The sequence below is a fragment of the Pipistrellus hanaki genome (genome assembly GCF_964339955.1).
Source record: "Pipistrellus hanaki genome assembly, chromosome: 9".
Lineage (NCBI taxonomy): Eukaryota > Metazoa > Chordata > Mammalia > Chiroptera > Vespertilionidae > Pipistrellus > Pipistrellus hanaki.
Window position 1 is genome coordinate 64630292 of NC_140511.1, and position 14955 is coordinate 64645246.

Genomic DNA, 14955 nt, shown 5'->3' on the forward strand with positions numbered 1-14955 from the left:
TTCCCTCCAGCCAACGGCTTCGTCTGCAAGGTCATCCAGTCTAATTAGCATATTACCCTTTTATTATTATAGATGATTACACAATCATTTATTGTGCACATATTAATTCATTACTCCTTACACCCACTGTTAGGAGCCCCGTTTTACAGACGAGGAGATGGATAGGCTAAGTAATTTTTGCCCAAGGTTTTTCAGATAATAATAGTCGAGCTGGGATTGAATCCTGATTATTTGTATCTGGGAGTCATAATTTTCAAAGTTCCTCCACTTCTGTGAGCTTAGCCTCACTGTGGTCCTGGGAAGGAGGTGGGAGGTCCCACAGCCTGCCCAAAGCCATGCTGCACGGGGGGCCCATGTAGATCTGGAATCCAGGTTCTCCTTGGGGCTGTTTCTGGCACACACACACACACACACACACACACACACACACAAACACACACACAAAGGTCTGCATTGTGCAAGGAGGAGGTCATGCACGTGGGCCTCCCAGCCGTTTGGGCGGTTAGAGTCCATCCCAGGACAGGGAGGCTGGGTTAAATCCATGACTGAATCCAATTCACTCCGGGGTGGCAGGGTTTCTGGATGAGAAAGGAAGGAGAGCCGCGGAACTTTGGTTAGACTTTGCTCCACGTTATGGAACTGCTTTCAGTCTCCACAGGCATTGCGACCACACCTTTTCCTGTTCTGTTCTCTCTTCTGGGAACACACTCATCCAAGCTCTTACTCTAGCGAACTCCCCCTGTGTTGCAACGCACTTGGGTTTTGATGTCTTCCAGGAAACCTTGGCCCTCTCTGAGGTTGCGTCAGGTGACCCCTACTCCAGGCTCCCACAGCACCAGGTGGCTCCCTAGATCCTCCTGCTTACCACTTTGCATTAAAAAACACAGGGGCCAGCTGAAACCGGTTTGGTTCAGTGGATAGAGCATCGGCCTGTGGACTGAAAGGTCCCAGGTTCGATTCCGGTCAAGGGCATATACCTGGGTTGCGGGCACATCCCCAGTAGGGGGTGTGCGAGGGGCACCTGATCGATGTTTCTCTCTCATTGATGTTTCTAACTCTCTATCCTCTTTCTTCCTCTCTGTAAAAAATCAATTTTATATATATATATATATATATAACACGCAGGGGCCACATTCTTTCCTTCAAGGGCAAGGTTCGTGCTGTTCCCTAAAAGTCAGGGCCCGACACTCAGTAGTAAATACATGTTAACTGAGATGAATGACCAGAGGTAGGGTGAAACACCCGGGTTCCCTCAACTCTACCTAGGTTAAGATAGTGACCAGTGTCCTATTCATTTCTGGCGTGTAGAGGAAGCCGAGTTAAAGTTTATTGAATTGAATTAAACAATTAATCGTTCTGCAAATACATTGGACATCTGCGCAGAAAAGCAATTCCGTTCCAAGACACTTAGATTTAAAAAAAAAACACAACAAACCCGTGAGGTGGCGGGCACAGAACTCAAAACAGGGGCTCAAAGCATGCCCATTTCCTCCTCAGCTGGACTGAAAGCGGTGGTGGGGTAAGGAAAGTGGGTTCGTTCCTCCCAAGGCGTCTCATTATCACCAGGGCGTTCTTCCCCAGATGCTGCTCGGTGCCCAGGGACTGCTCTTCTACGGTGGCCTCAGAATGGGTCCCTGCCTTTACGCTCCGGGCCCCTTGGAGGCACACAGTAGGCCCGCAGGTTGTAATAAAATCGGTGGTAAAAGAAGGGAGGTTCCTGACGTCTGTCTTTGGGACGCTCCCAACCACTGTTTGCCCAATCGACACAGAACTGGCACTAACTAAATATTAAATCTAATGAAGGATCCAAAGCAAGAGAGGGAATGGATCCAACAGCGCCCCCTTGCGGCGCTCTGGACCACCCCGTCACCGGGGAGAAACGACCCTCGATTGCGCCATCGAAGGATCGCGCACAAAGGATCTCAGGCGCCAGGGCAGGGGCCTCTGGAGGGCATGGAGTGCATGCTGTGCCGCACTCCTTTTTAGAGATGGGGCGAGGGGCCCAGAAAAGGAAAATGGCATGACCAGGGGGCTCCAAACATTCGCTAGTGGGGGAGCTCAGGGCAGCGGTTTGAGGGTGGAGGCCGCCGAGCGAGCGGTCGGGAGCAGCGTTTGCAGAAACCAGCGATTGCAGAACCAAAGACTTGGGGTGACTAAGTATGTGTTTGGAGCGGCGGGGAGCTGGGGGATCGGGGGCGCGGCGTCGGGCAGCGGCGGGGCGGACCCCAGCCCCGCGCCCCGGAGCGGCTCGCCGCCTGGTGCACGGCGCCCCCCAGTGGGACGCCCAGGTCTAGCCGCGCCGCGCGCTCCCGGGCCCGCCGCTCTCCCCACAAAGCGCGCGAGTCCCCGGGACCCAGCCGTCCGCGCAGGACCCGGGCCCGGGCCGCTGGTCTCCTGCCCTCGGCGGCTTCCCGTTGGCGGCGGGGTCGGCGGCGAGCAGGTTCCCACGGCCCCGCCGCCGGCTCGCGGGCGGGCGCGCGGGGAGCGGCGGGGGCGGGGCTCCCGGAGGCGGGGTCCTCGGTGCGGGGCGAGCCCGGGCCGCCGGCCGTTCTCTGTCGCCGCCGCCGACACCGGAGCCCGCGTTCGGACCCGAGATGACGGCGTGCAAGCGGGTGGCGAAGGTGAGCGCACGGAGGGCAGCCCTTTCTCACGGCTGCCCTCGCCGCCCCCGGTCCCTCTGCCCTCCGTCCCGTCCCTCCCGGACTTCTCCGCGCGCGCTTGTTTGTGCGGGTTCCGGGGCCGCTGAACCCCGTTATCTCCCCCTTCCCCCCTCCAGGGGAAGCAGGGTGCGCGGGAGGGGTCGGAGCTGGAGTTTGGGGAGCGGAGGGGCGTTTGGGGGCGCTGTCTCCCTGAGCCGCAAGGAAGATGGGGATGAGCCGGCGCCCCGCAAACTGGTTTCAGTTTCTTTTCTCCGGCCAGAAACTTGCGATAACAACGGCTGCTGGAGTCTCAGGTGCTGAATGAAGGGTTGGTTCCAGGAGCCAGGCGGAGTGGGGTGGGCTTGAACGGAGGAGATATAACCAGGACAAGGTCCTTGTCTTGGAATAAATAGCCCGGGCCCGCCTCCTATTTTGGTACCTACATCTCTCTCTCTCTCTCTCTCTCTCTCTCTCTCTCTCTCTCTCTCTCTCTCTCTCTCTCTCTCTCTCTCTCTCTCTGTGTGTGTGTGTGTGTGTGTGTGTGTTTGGGGGCGGTGGTGCTGAGTAGAAGTTGGGAACAAAGTTCCCTGCGTATTTTCAGGAGGAAAAGCTATCCAAAGGGACCTGGAAGGTGTCCTGGAGTAAGAGTGTGCATTCATTCGTTCTACAAATATTGAGTCCCTACTATGTGTGCTGGTTCCTGTGCAGAGATGAGCAAATATTCTGCCCTCATTCAGCGTTCTTCCCAGTCGGGGACACGATTTGAAATGAAGTCCGGAAGGATGGGGAACAATCCGGAAGGATTTCTCCCAGGAGGTGGAGAGATCCAGGGTGTTTACCGGATCGGGTGGAGCCAGGAGATGGAAGGGGAAGGAAGAGCAATCGTGGGGATATGAGTCTGACATGCCCCAGACTCTGACCTTCTCAGAAGTGCCCCTCTACTGTGCAGAGTGGGGGGCAGGCTTGAGGAGGGTGACAGGGAGCGCCTGCTACCTTCAGCCTTTGAGAGGAAGGCGGTCCCAGATTGGGGCACCGGGAGCAGACACAGCCCAGAACTGAAATCTCAGGGTTGGGCAGAGGGTCTTCCAGCCAGGTGGGAAAGAGCTAGGAGCTGTCTTTTTTTTTTTTTTTTAAATACATTTTATTGATTTTTCACAGAGAGGAAGAGAGAGGGATAGAGAATTAGAAACATCGATGAGAGAGAATCATCGATCAGCTGCCTCCTGCACACCCCCCACTGGGGATGTGCCCGCAACCAAGGTACATGCCCCTGACCGGAATCGAACCTGGGACCTTTCAGTCCACATGCCGACGCTCTAGCCACTGAGCCAAACCAGTCTCGGCTAGGAGCTGTCTTTGGTATTTATCCCACTGGCACCGTTAGGTGCCAAGCTGTTTACACATTAGTCATTTCATGTAATTGTCATTTGCCCCCATTTTACAGATGAGGACATTGAGGCTCAGAATCGCTTGGTTGTCAGGGTCATCCAGTAGGGAGTGAAGGGGCTGGGATTTGAGTCCAGGTGGATGGGGCTCCAACCTGCAGCTTCTTTCGGGGGGGGGGGGGGGGCGCCTCTCTGCTTTCATTTTCTGTTTCTTTGAGTCAGGTCATTCCCTTACAGGCCTCATTAAGGAGCCGTGCGTCCTTGCTTGGGTTTCCACATTCTTGGGCTTGGGGCAAGTTTTGGCAGAACTCACCAATAAGAGCGACCCCAGTTATAGTAAGCCAGGAAGTGTCTGTCCCACAGCTACTCTGTTCCACCTTGGCCTTCGTTGTTTCCACAGAGTCACAGATTACGTTGGAACGGGGACTTGGTGTGGCAGATGCTTCTTCTAGTTTGGGGTGAATGATAAACGAGGGCCAGATACTTTGGGTAGAAGTGGCTTGTTGGCACGAACAGAGATGGAGTATGGGCTGAACCTAGGAAATGGGGGACGGGTGTTTATATATTGGGGGGCAGATAAAGTTCAGGTGGCCCACCGTACTAAGGGACCCCTCTGTGTGGATGGCCTGTGAGGAGCTTTCTCTCTGCTTTTGTTTACCCCAGGGTCTGTCTCTCAGCCTTGCCGCCGCTGACATTTTGGGCTAGATAATATTTTGTAGGATGTCTGTGAGCAGCCCTGGCCTCTGCCTGCTAAATGCCAGTAGCATCCCCCATTCTGTGTTCCAGAGCATATCACCTGCCTTTGAATGTCTTTAAAAATATATATATATATTATTGATTTTCCACAGAGAGGAAGGGAGAGGAATAGAGAGTTTGAAACATCGATGAGAGAGAAACATCAATCAGCTGCCTCCTGCACGCGCCCTACTGAGGGATGTGCCCGCAACCAAGATACATGCCCTTTGACCAGAATCGAACCCGGGACCCTTCAGTCCACAGGCTAAAGCTCTATCCACTGAGCCAAACCGGTTAGGGCTTGAATGTCTTTTAATCTTTTAATTGTTTCCCCCACCAAAGGCCTGTTGTCCCACAGGATGAACCCTGAAAGGGAGAGGGCTCCTTGGTCCAATACGTTTGAGAAATACTGTATGTTGTGGGCTCCCATCTTGGAGGCTCACGACTCCCAGTAGCATATTGAAGACTAGGGAAGTCCTGCCGTAGAGAAATCGGTTTAGCTAGCGTCCCGCAGAGCACTTGACCGTGGTCACTGTTAACCTTGCAGGAGACACACATTTTGCGCTGCCTGGGTCCTCTGCCTGGGTGCCTCTCCCCTTCTCTGCAGGGCGGGCTCCTTTACTGCCCCATGATCCAGCTCAGGGTCACCTTCTGCAGAGCCTCCCTGCTGTCCCCTCCTCTCCTTCCCCGCTGTTGTCCAGGTCATCACACCCCTGGTTCTTCCATTGCTCCAGGGAAGTTCCTGAGGACGGGGCCCTGTCTTAGTCAGGTGTTAGCAGAGCGTGCTCAGGGAGGGCTGCTGGGAGAACTCAGGGATGTGACTGGAAGGTGGGTCACTCCATCCTCTGTTGCTCTGGGTGGTGTGTAGACGTCTGCTTTGCATGGTCTGAGCCATCTCCCTCCCTCACCCTGGGATGGAGGGGTCTGCTGGGCACAGGGTGATGCCTCTGCTGCTGTGAGCATGTAAGGACACACTGTCACGCTGGACACTAATGGGTGGGTGCTAGGGAGGGCCAGAGGTGGGGAGGGTATAGGGCATTGTGACTCTCTAGGAAAAAGACTAGAGCAGTGTTTCCCAAAGTGTGGTACGCGTACCCCCAGGGGTACGGGAAGAGTTTGGTGGGGATATGCACTGCACCGTGCTTAGCTGCGCCTAATTCTACGTTCTCATGAGTACGAGGGGTACTCAGCATTACGCAAATTATAGAAGGGGCACACATATGTCAAAAGTTTGGGAAACACTGGACTAGAGGATGGAGGTGAAGTGCCTTGGCTTGAGGAGAAACGACTCCTAAGAGAGTTGACTCCCAGGTTCTAACATCTGGACGCAGTGACCTTCATGGTCCCTTCACCCGGCACCTCCGGAGCTGTGTGAGACTAACACCGGCTGTCACGTCAAGCACTCAGCACCGGCCTGGCACGTACTAAGCGCTCAATACATGGGAGCTCTGACTTTGCCGGCTTCTGCCCCATTCGGGACTTAGGACAGCTTGTGCTGGGGCGGGGGGAAGCGGCTGAAGTAGGGGAGACTAAGCCGACTGTCCCCGTTCCCCCAGGAGCTGGAGGATCTGCAGAGGGACCTTCCCCACTACCTGCGGAACCTGTCCAGCGACGACGCGGATGTCCTGGTGTGGCATGTCCTCCTCCTGCCCGTGAGTGCCCCTGGGGTCCTGGGCCTGGGTTGGGGTGACTGAGGCCAGGGGCCTGGGCAGGGATGGTTAGGACTGGGCAAGAATTTTCCCCGTGTTGGGGTTCTTTTTTTTACTGTCTCTGCCATTGGGATCTCTCTCTGAATTTACTGCTTCTGAGGTTGAAGCAGATACCCTTTGTTTATCCACGCTGTCGCAAATGGTAAGGTTTTATTCTTACAAACAAACGAACAAACAAAACAAAAAAGAAAAGAAAAGGTTTCTTGGGCCTTTGTCAGGGGCCAGAGATAAACTTCCTGTTTCCCACAGTTGATCGAAGGTAAAGTGTGGTTCCTCAAATTATGCCAACCTCCACTGTTCCCTAGATGCTCATTATATCAAGACTGTCAGTGACGCCGACATGTACACAGGTGGCGAGAGAGAGCACCTTTCATCAGTGTCCTGAAGGGGTCGGGGGTGATGGACACAGAAATGAGTCCGTTGAGCTGAGAAGACTTTCTTTAGGAGGCCCTTCTCCTACAGTGTTGGTGCTTAATTACATGGAGTCGTTTTGTTCAGTTTTCAGAGCTCACAGATAAGATGCAAAAGTCAGTTAGCCTTTGGTGAGGCCTCATCTTTGGCCATGTCTCTGCTTCCTGGTCCCACCCCCTTCTTGTTATTCAAGAACATAAATGCTGAGACATTTTATCTGCCCACTAGTTGCCCCATCTCTTATTTCAGACATATCCAAGACCACTGTGCCTTCTGTTTTGCCTTCTGCTAAGGCAGAGGAGTTCTCTGAAAACCCTGAATGTCACCCTGTATGCCATCCTGTCTTTGTCCTGTCTCCTCAGCAGCAAAGGTTCTGAAAGGTCTGGAGCTTTGGCACCAGCCTGGACTGGGGTCACCGAAGTTCTGTCTCGGGGTGTAGCACAGTGTTCATGTGTGGAAATAGAGTCCACAGCGTGGGTTCCCATCCCAGCCCTGCCACTACTTGCGTGCATTGAACTTGAGTTTCCTCATATGGAATTGGAGATGCTGATAGTCATGAGTTTTCATAATACTTATAACCATTGACACCAATGTAGTGCTTGCCATGTGCCAGGCCCTGTTCTCAGTCCTTAGCATAACTCACTTAATCCTCACAGAAACCTATGAAGAAGTGTATTATTATTCCCAAATGGAAGCACAGAGAAGTTAAGCTACTTACCTAAGGTCACACAGCTAGTGAGGATTCACACCCAGGCAGTTTTGCTCCAAAGCCCATGCAACCCCTACAGTCTGCTACACGACCTAATGTGTGCCAAGCCCTTAGCACAGGGCCGCACAGAGTAGGTGCTCAGGCAAGCCTTCAGGTTGCTCAAACTCTGGAGGATTTCCTACTGGGTCCCAGCAGCTCCCATCCCTCCATCTCTTTAGCCACTGTGTTCTTTCTTTTCTTTTTCTTTTTCTTTTTAAAATATATTTTATTGATTTTTTTACAGAGAGGAAAAGAGAGAGACAGAGAGCTAGAAACGTCGATGAGAGAGAAACATCGATCAGCTGCCTCCTGCACACCCCCTACTGAGGATGTGCCCACAACCAAGGTGCATGCCCTTGACCTGAATCGAACCTGTGGACTTTCAGTCCGCAGACCGATGCTCTATCCACTGAGCCAAACCGGTTAGGGCTGAATTCCCTTCCTTTTTAAGGTTGAATAATATTCCATTGTACGTTCATGCCACATTTTGCTTAAGCCTTCATTCGCAGAGGGACAGTTGGGTTGTTTCCACAGTTTTCTATAATGAATAACGCAGCTGTGAATGCGGGTGTACAAATTCCTATTGGAGTCCTTGCTTTCACTTCTTTTGAGTATATTGCCAGAAGTGGAATTGTTGGATCATATGGTAATTCTGTTTAAATGTTTGAGGAACCCCTGTACAGCTTTCCACAGTGGCTGCCTGTTTTACACCTCCAGTCCCCTGAGTTCTTACGGTTTCCTCACTTCCTCCATTTCATCCCCTTCTACCACGGTGTTCTGTACTTGCTAACAGCTCCCAGACACAGGCTGTGTGTCCTTCTCTTCCGTAATTCTCAGGAAGCTTTAAACTGAGATGACCATTTGCAACAACATGGATGGACCTTGAAGGTAGATGGAGAAAGACAGATACCGTATGATCTCACATCAAAGAGGAATCTAAAAAAAATAAGTAAAAATAGCAAACCCCAAAACTCCCAAGAAAAAGAAATCAGGCTGAAACTTGTTTGGCTCAGGGGTAGAGCGTCGGTCTGCGGACTGAAAGGTCCCAGGTTCGATTCCGGTCAAGGGCATGTACATTGGTTGTGGGCACATCCCCGATAGGGGGTGTACAAGAGGCAGCTGGTCGATGTTTCTCTCTCATTGACGTTTCTAGCTCTCTATCCCTCTCTCTTCCTCTCTGTAAAAAAAAATCAATAAAATATATTTAAAAAAAAAAAAGAAAGAAAAAGAGATCAGAGGGTGGAGGGCGGGAGGAATGAAGGGAAGTGGTCAAAAGATGCAAATTTTCAGTTATAAGGTAAGTAAATGCTGGGGATGAGATATATAATGTGATGATCATAGCTAACACCACTGTAGGTCTATAGGAAGGTTGTTTTAAGAGAGTAGATCCTGCCCTAGCTGGGTTGGCTCAGTGGATAGAGCATGGGCCTGTGGACTGAAGGATCCCAGGTTCTATTCTGGTCAAGGGCACATGCCTGGGTTGTGGGACTTGCAGGAGGCAGCCCAGTCAATGATCATCTCTCATCACTGATGTTTCTTTTTCTCCCTCTCCCTTCCTCTCTGAAATCAATAAAAAAAATATATTAAAAAAAAGAGTAGATCCCAACAGTTCTCATCACAAGGAGAAACATTTTTTTCTTTTCTCTTTTCTTGTCTCTATCTGAGAAGATAAGCGTTAGCTGGTACTGTTATGGTAATTATTTCACAATACATGCAAACCTAATCTTCAGGCTATACACCTCAGACTTATATAATGGTGTGTGCCAATTATTTCTCAATAAATCTGGGGAAAGGTTAATTCTCTGTACAAAAAAAAAAAAAATGAGATGGTCCTTAGAGCTTATTTAGTCAAACTTTACCCACTTTTCAAATGAGGAAACTGAGGCCTGGAGATGGGAGGCACTGGCCTGGGTCACCCAGCAAAAGCCAGAATCCGGCTTGGGACCCTGCCCCTCCCCCTCAGAATTCTTTAGTGATTCCACTCGTCACTAACCCATGGCTCAGTTGCCAAATGAATGCAGGTGCCATCTGTCTCCATTCATGATTCTTTTTTTCTTTTTTTTTAATATATATTTTATTGATTTTTCACAGAGAGGAAGGGAGAGGGATAGAAACATCGATGAGAGAGAGACTTCGACCAGCTGCCTCCTGCACACCCCCCACCGGGGATGTACCCGCAACCAATGTACCCTTGACTGGAATAGAACCCGGGACCTTTCAGTCCGCAGGCCGACACTCTATCCACTGAGCCAAACTGGTCTCGGCTCATGATTCTTTTTAGGAGTGGAGTAGAGGCTGCCTTGGACCCTGGGGTGGGGGCAGGGAAGGGGAAATGGGACCAGGGCCCGAGGAGGAGAATGATCTCAGAGCAGCCCTGCCACTGAACAGAGCTTCACTCCTTTTCTCATCCAGGAGCGGTCACCCTACAACCTCAGGGCCTTCAACGTGTGCATCAGCTTCCCCGAGGACTATCCGATGAGTCCCCCCACGGTGACGTTCACAACCAAGATCTACCACCCCAACGTGGGCGATGATGGCCAGGTCTGCCTACCCATCATCAGCCATCAGAACTGGAATCCTTCTACCAAGGCCTACCAAGGTGGGCGGGGCTCTGCCTCCAGGGAGGGGCCCACGCTGGAGCGGGGTTATGGGGCTGATTTTGAGTTAGAAAAACCCAAAAGAGCCGAAACCGGTTTGGCTCAGTGGGTAGAGCATCGGTCTGCGGACCGAAAGGTCCCAGGTTCGATTCCGGTCAGGGGCATGTACGTTGGTTGTGGGCACATCCCCAGTAGGGGGTGTGCAAGAGGCAGCTGGTCGATGTTTCTCTCTCATCGACGTTTCTAGCTCTCTATCTCTCTCCCTTCCTCTCTGTAAAAAATCAATAAAATATATTAAAAAAAAAAAACCCAAAAGAAAAGAGAGAAAAATTGTGGGTCTCAGTGGAGTCTGTTGGTGGACAGAAGGGGCGCGTCCTGAGGTACCTGCTCCTGTTCTTGTATGTGGGCAGGTGTGACAGCAACATGTCTGTGGGTCCCGGGAGAGAAGCAGCTGAGCTCCAGAGGGACGGGCTGGGGATAAGAAGGCGGCTGCTCTGTATCTGTGGACCTCGGCGAAGTCTCCACTCCTTTCCAAGGCCCGGTGCCCTGAAGGACAGTGGAAGGGCGTGGCCCCGTAATGACAATTCACGTCACTTGACTAAGCACTTGGGGCACCATGCGGAGAGCTTCACGCATGATCCCATTGAATCTCCTCCTGAGCAACTCCACAGGACAGTGCTCTCCTTAGCCCCACTTAGCGGATGAGCACACGGAGGCACCGAGAGGTGAGGCGCTTGCCTGAGGCCGTTCAGATGGCTCGGCGCCATCCAGCAGGCCTTTCTGCAGCGATGGAAGTGTTGTGTGCCCTGTCCGGTTCCACAATCAGTGGCCACCGCGCGGCTTTGAGCGCTGGGAATGTGGCCCATGGGCCGAGGAACGGGGTTCCTAGTTACAGTTCATTTCAGTTCATTGAAAACGCGGTAAGCACAGGTGGCTGTTGGCTCACGTCGATGTGCGATCTGTCATCCTGCCTCTGGACGGTCTGGGAGGGGTCCTGGGGCGGGGGCGGGTGGGGAGTGCTCCTTGGATGACCTTCAGGGACCCGTGAAGCACCCTGACCTCAGAGCTGCCTGTGTGTGCGCATGTGCATGGGCCTGGGGAGCCGGGCCCCTGCCTTCCCCAGGTTCCCAAAGGCACCTGTGCAAGGTCAGCCGCCGGGCAGCAGTGGTTCTCAGCCTTCAGCCTCAGAACCCTTTTTCCCAAGTAAAAGCTCATTTGGAATCCTAGTATCAAACCGAGGGACACGAAGTGGCTCTTGTTGAAAAGGGAGCGTGGGACCCAGACACCCCGCGGATCTCCTCGCGGAACACAGTTTAGAAACCGCTGATGGAACCCGTCAGAGCTTTCGGCGGCGTCAGCTGGGGACGTGAGGGGCGTTCGGTTTGGTTAGGGGGGTCATCCTGAGAGGTTGGACCTTCTTGGGGGTCCCCCAGGGAGTGAGCATGGAGTTCCAGGGGAGCCTGGGAGTGGGCAGCCATTGGACCCTTCCCAGGATTTCTCTCTCCGTCCTCATGTCCTGCTCTGGCCCCTCTCCCCAGCCTTGAAGGCCCTCAACGAGCTGGTGAATGAGCCGAACCTGGCGGAGCCCCTGCGCCTGGAGCTCGCCGACCTGCTGACACTGGACTCGGAGAAGTTCCACAGTGACGCCGAGAAGTTCACCCTCCAGTTTGGAGTACCCCGGCCCTCCTAGCTCCTCCGGTCCTGGCCCTCTGCACCGGGTCCTGTCCGTGCATCGGACGGACGCACCGCACAGACTGGGGCCGGAGCCTCTTGGAGGCCCACGTCCTGCTCAGTTTTTCTGCGTTTTTCCTTTCTCAGGTTGTTAGTTGTTAGTTGTGTGTGTGGTACGTGTGGACCACAGGTGTGCTTTCCATTCCCTTCCTGTCCCCCAGAGCCAGGCAGTTTAGGTTTGCAGAGTCACAGGCCTGCAAGTGGCTCCATCTTAGAGATACCCTTCCAGGCTGGGCAATGAGCCCGGCAGCCAACCAGAAAACCCCTGGGACCCAGGCTTCTGGGGGGAGTGGGGGCGGGAGGCGGGCACATGGAAGCGAGTCCCTTGCAATTGGGTGGTTTGTTGATTACATTATCAGTCGGGCTGTGTAGATTTAAGTGCTAAACCTCTTTTCCACCGATGAATCCCTAAGGGAAGAATCTCATCCTTGTCCCAGAAATCTGACTACACAGTTTCCAAACCACTTGCAGTCCCATTAGGTTGGGGGCCAGGCTTCAGGCTGGGAGGCGTGGCCCCTTCAGCTTCCAGTCAAGGGGGAGTCACAGAAACCATGTGTTTTTCCAGCCATTAAAGTCTCAGATGACTTGTGGATTCTGGCTCTGTGTTCCTTTGAGGGGATGGGGTGGTTTCACCAGGAGAAGAGGAGGCTGGGGAGTTAGCTGCTGTCGGGTCCATGAACTGATGGCCCTGTGCCGGGAGTAACCCCAAATATTATGGGGCCACGAGGGGCTAGGCCACATGTGTCAAACACAAGGCCCGCGGGCCAAATCCAGCCCGCCAGGCCTTGCAATGTGGCCCGCACCGCGCTGTCATCACTGCACTCCGCTGTCAGTTTATGACATTGTCAGTTTATGACTGTTCAGTAAACCATTCAGCCCGCGATTTAGGTTGGATTTTAGATTTTGGCCCCTTCTCTGATTGAGTTCGACACCCCTAGGCTAGGCCATCCTGGCCAGAGGGCCATCAACACCGTCACAGGGGTAATGTCATCATTTCCTAGATGAGGCGGCAGCCGCACAGGGCACAGAGTGGGATGCCAGATCACCTCCTGTCTCGGTGCCAAGTTGGCTGGGTTTTGTCTCGGTGTTTTCCATGGGCTGTTATCAGCATAACATTCCCCAGTGGCTGATAAAGCCAGACAGGGCTGTTAGCAGGACATTGTCATCCGCTCAGTCCTCAGTTCCTCTCTAATGAGCAATGGAAAAACAAAAACAAGCCACAGCTTCAGCTGGAGTTGGAGTTGGAGGGATTAACTAATCGGAAGGAAGACGCTTCTGGGTGTGATGGTTCTGAGTTACAGGAAACCCATCTGCTTTTTTTTTTTTTTTTTTCTTTTGTGAAAAATATGGAATGCTTCACGAATTTGCGTATCATCTTTGCGCAGGGGCCATGCTAATCTCTGTATCGTTCCAATTTTAGTATATGTCCTGCCGAAGTGAGCACCCATTTGCTTTTAAGAGACAGAAATGTGGGGTATCTTCTTTTTTTTTTTTTTTTTTTAGTATTTTTTATTGATTTTTCACAGAGAGAAAGGGAGAGGGATAGAGAGCCAGAAACATCGATGAGAGAGAATCATCGATCAGCTGCCTCCTGCACACCCCCCAACCGGGGATGTGCCCGCAACCAAGGTACATGCCCTTGACCAGAATCGAACCTGGGACCTTCCAGTCCGCAGGCTGACGCTCTATCCACTGAGCCAAACCGGTTTCGGCGATGTGGGGTATCTTTGAGGCAAGGCTTCATTGTAGGCCCCACCAGCCTACTTTGGGTGTGATTTCTAGAGCATCCATTCCAGCCCTGCCCTGGAATTCTCTAACCCGGGAGACGTGTGGAGAGCGGGAAGAGACGGGAAAAGTGCCACCGCTGGCCGAAAATGTAAGACTTGTTTTTACTCTTGGCCACCACTTACTGAGCGTGTATGTGACAGGCGCCAGGCAAGGCTTTTGCCCATTTAAGTACTTCCTTTAATCCTTACAACGCCTCCCTGAGGTTTGAACTTCTTTTATCCACTACCAGATGGCAAAGAGGTTCAGAGGAGTTAGCTCATTGGCCCAAGGCCACACGGTGGGTTGGTGGTGGTGGAACCCAGGCCATCGTCCTTTCCCAGATGCCTTTCATGCCGGTAGAAAAGATGGTGTCAGCCCTGGCTGGTGTGGCTCGGTGGGTTGGGCATCGTCCTATGTACCAAAAGGTTGCTGGTTTGATCCCCAGGCTGTACATGTCTGGGTTGCAGGCTTGATCCCCCCAAATGGGCGTGTAGGAGGCAGCCAATCGATATATTTCACTCTCACATTGCTGTTCCTCCCTCCCCTCTCCCTTTCCTCTCCAAAAGAAAAAAAAAAAAAAATATATATATATATATAATATATATAATATATATAATATATAATATATATATATATATATTATTGATTTTTTACAGAGAGGGATAGAGAGTTAGAAACATCGATGAGAGAGAATCATCTATCAGCTGCCTCTTGCACCACCCCCACTGGGGATGTGCCCGCAACCAAGGTACATGCCCTTGACCGGAATCGAACCCGGGACCTTTCAGTCCGCAGGCCAACGCTCTATCCACTGAGCCAAACTGGTTTCAGCTCTCCAAAAGTCAATTTAAAAAATCTCTGAAAAAAGAGAGAAGAGCCGAAACCGGTTTGGCTCAGTGGATAGAGCATCGGCCTGTGGACTGAAGGGTCCCGGGTTCGATTCCGGTCAAGGGCATGTACCTTGGTTGCGGGCACATCCCCAGTGGGGGTGGTGCAAGAGGCAGCTGATCCATGTCTCTCAGCGATGTTTCTAACTCTCTATCTCTCTCCCTTCCTCTCTGTACAAAATCAATAAAATATATTAAAAAGAGAGAGAGAGAGAGAGAGAGAGAGAGAGAGAGAGAGAGAGAGAGAGAGAGAGAAAGAAAAGATTGTGTCGGGTGAGGAAATGTCAGCTGAGAAATCCTGGCAGCCAGGGTTAATTGTCGCAGAGAGGGACAGGCTCCCAGCTGG

At 52.4% G+C, this 14955-nt stretch overlaps 1 protein-coding gene across 1 annotated transcript; it reads left to right on the plus strand.

Moving 5' to 3' along the window:
* Positions 1–1940: 1940 nt before the first annotated feature.
* On the plus strand, positions 1941–12547 carry UBE2L6 (ubiquitin conjugating enzyme E2 L6). Its single transcript, XM_084894980.1, has 4 exons — positions 1941–2621; positions 6316–6411; positions 10040–10226; positions 11763–12547. Exons 1-4 carry the CDS (start codon positions 2595–2597, stop codon positions 11912–11914), a joined length of 462 nt encoding a protein of 153 aa, XP_084751106.1. The 5' UTR covers positions 1941–2594; the 3' UTR covers positions 11915–12547.
* Positions 12548–14955: the final 2408 nt, after the last annotated feature.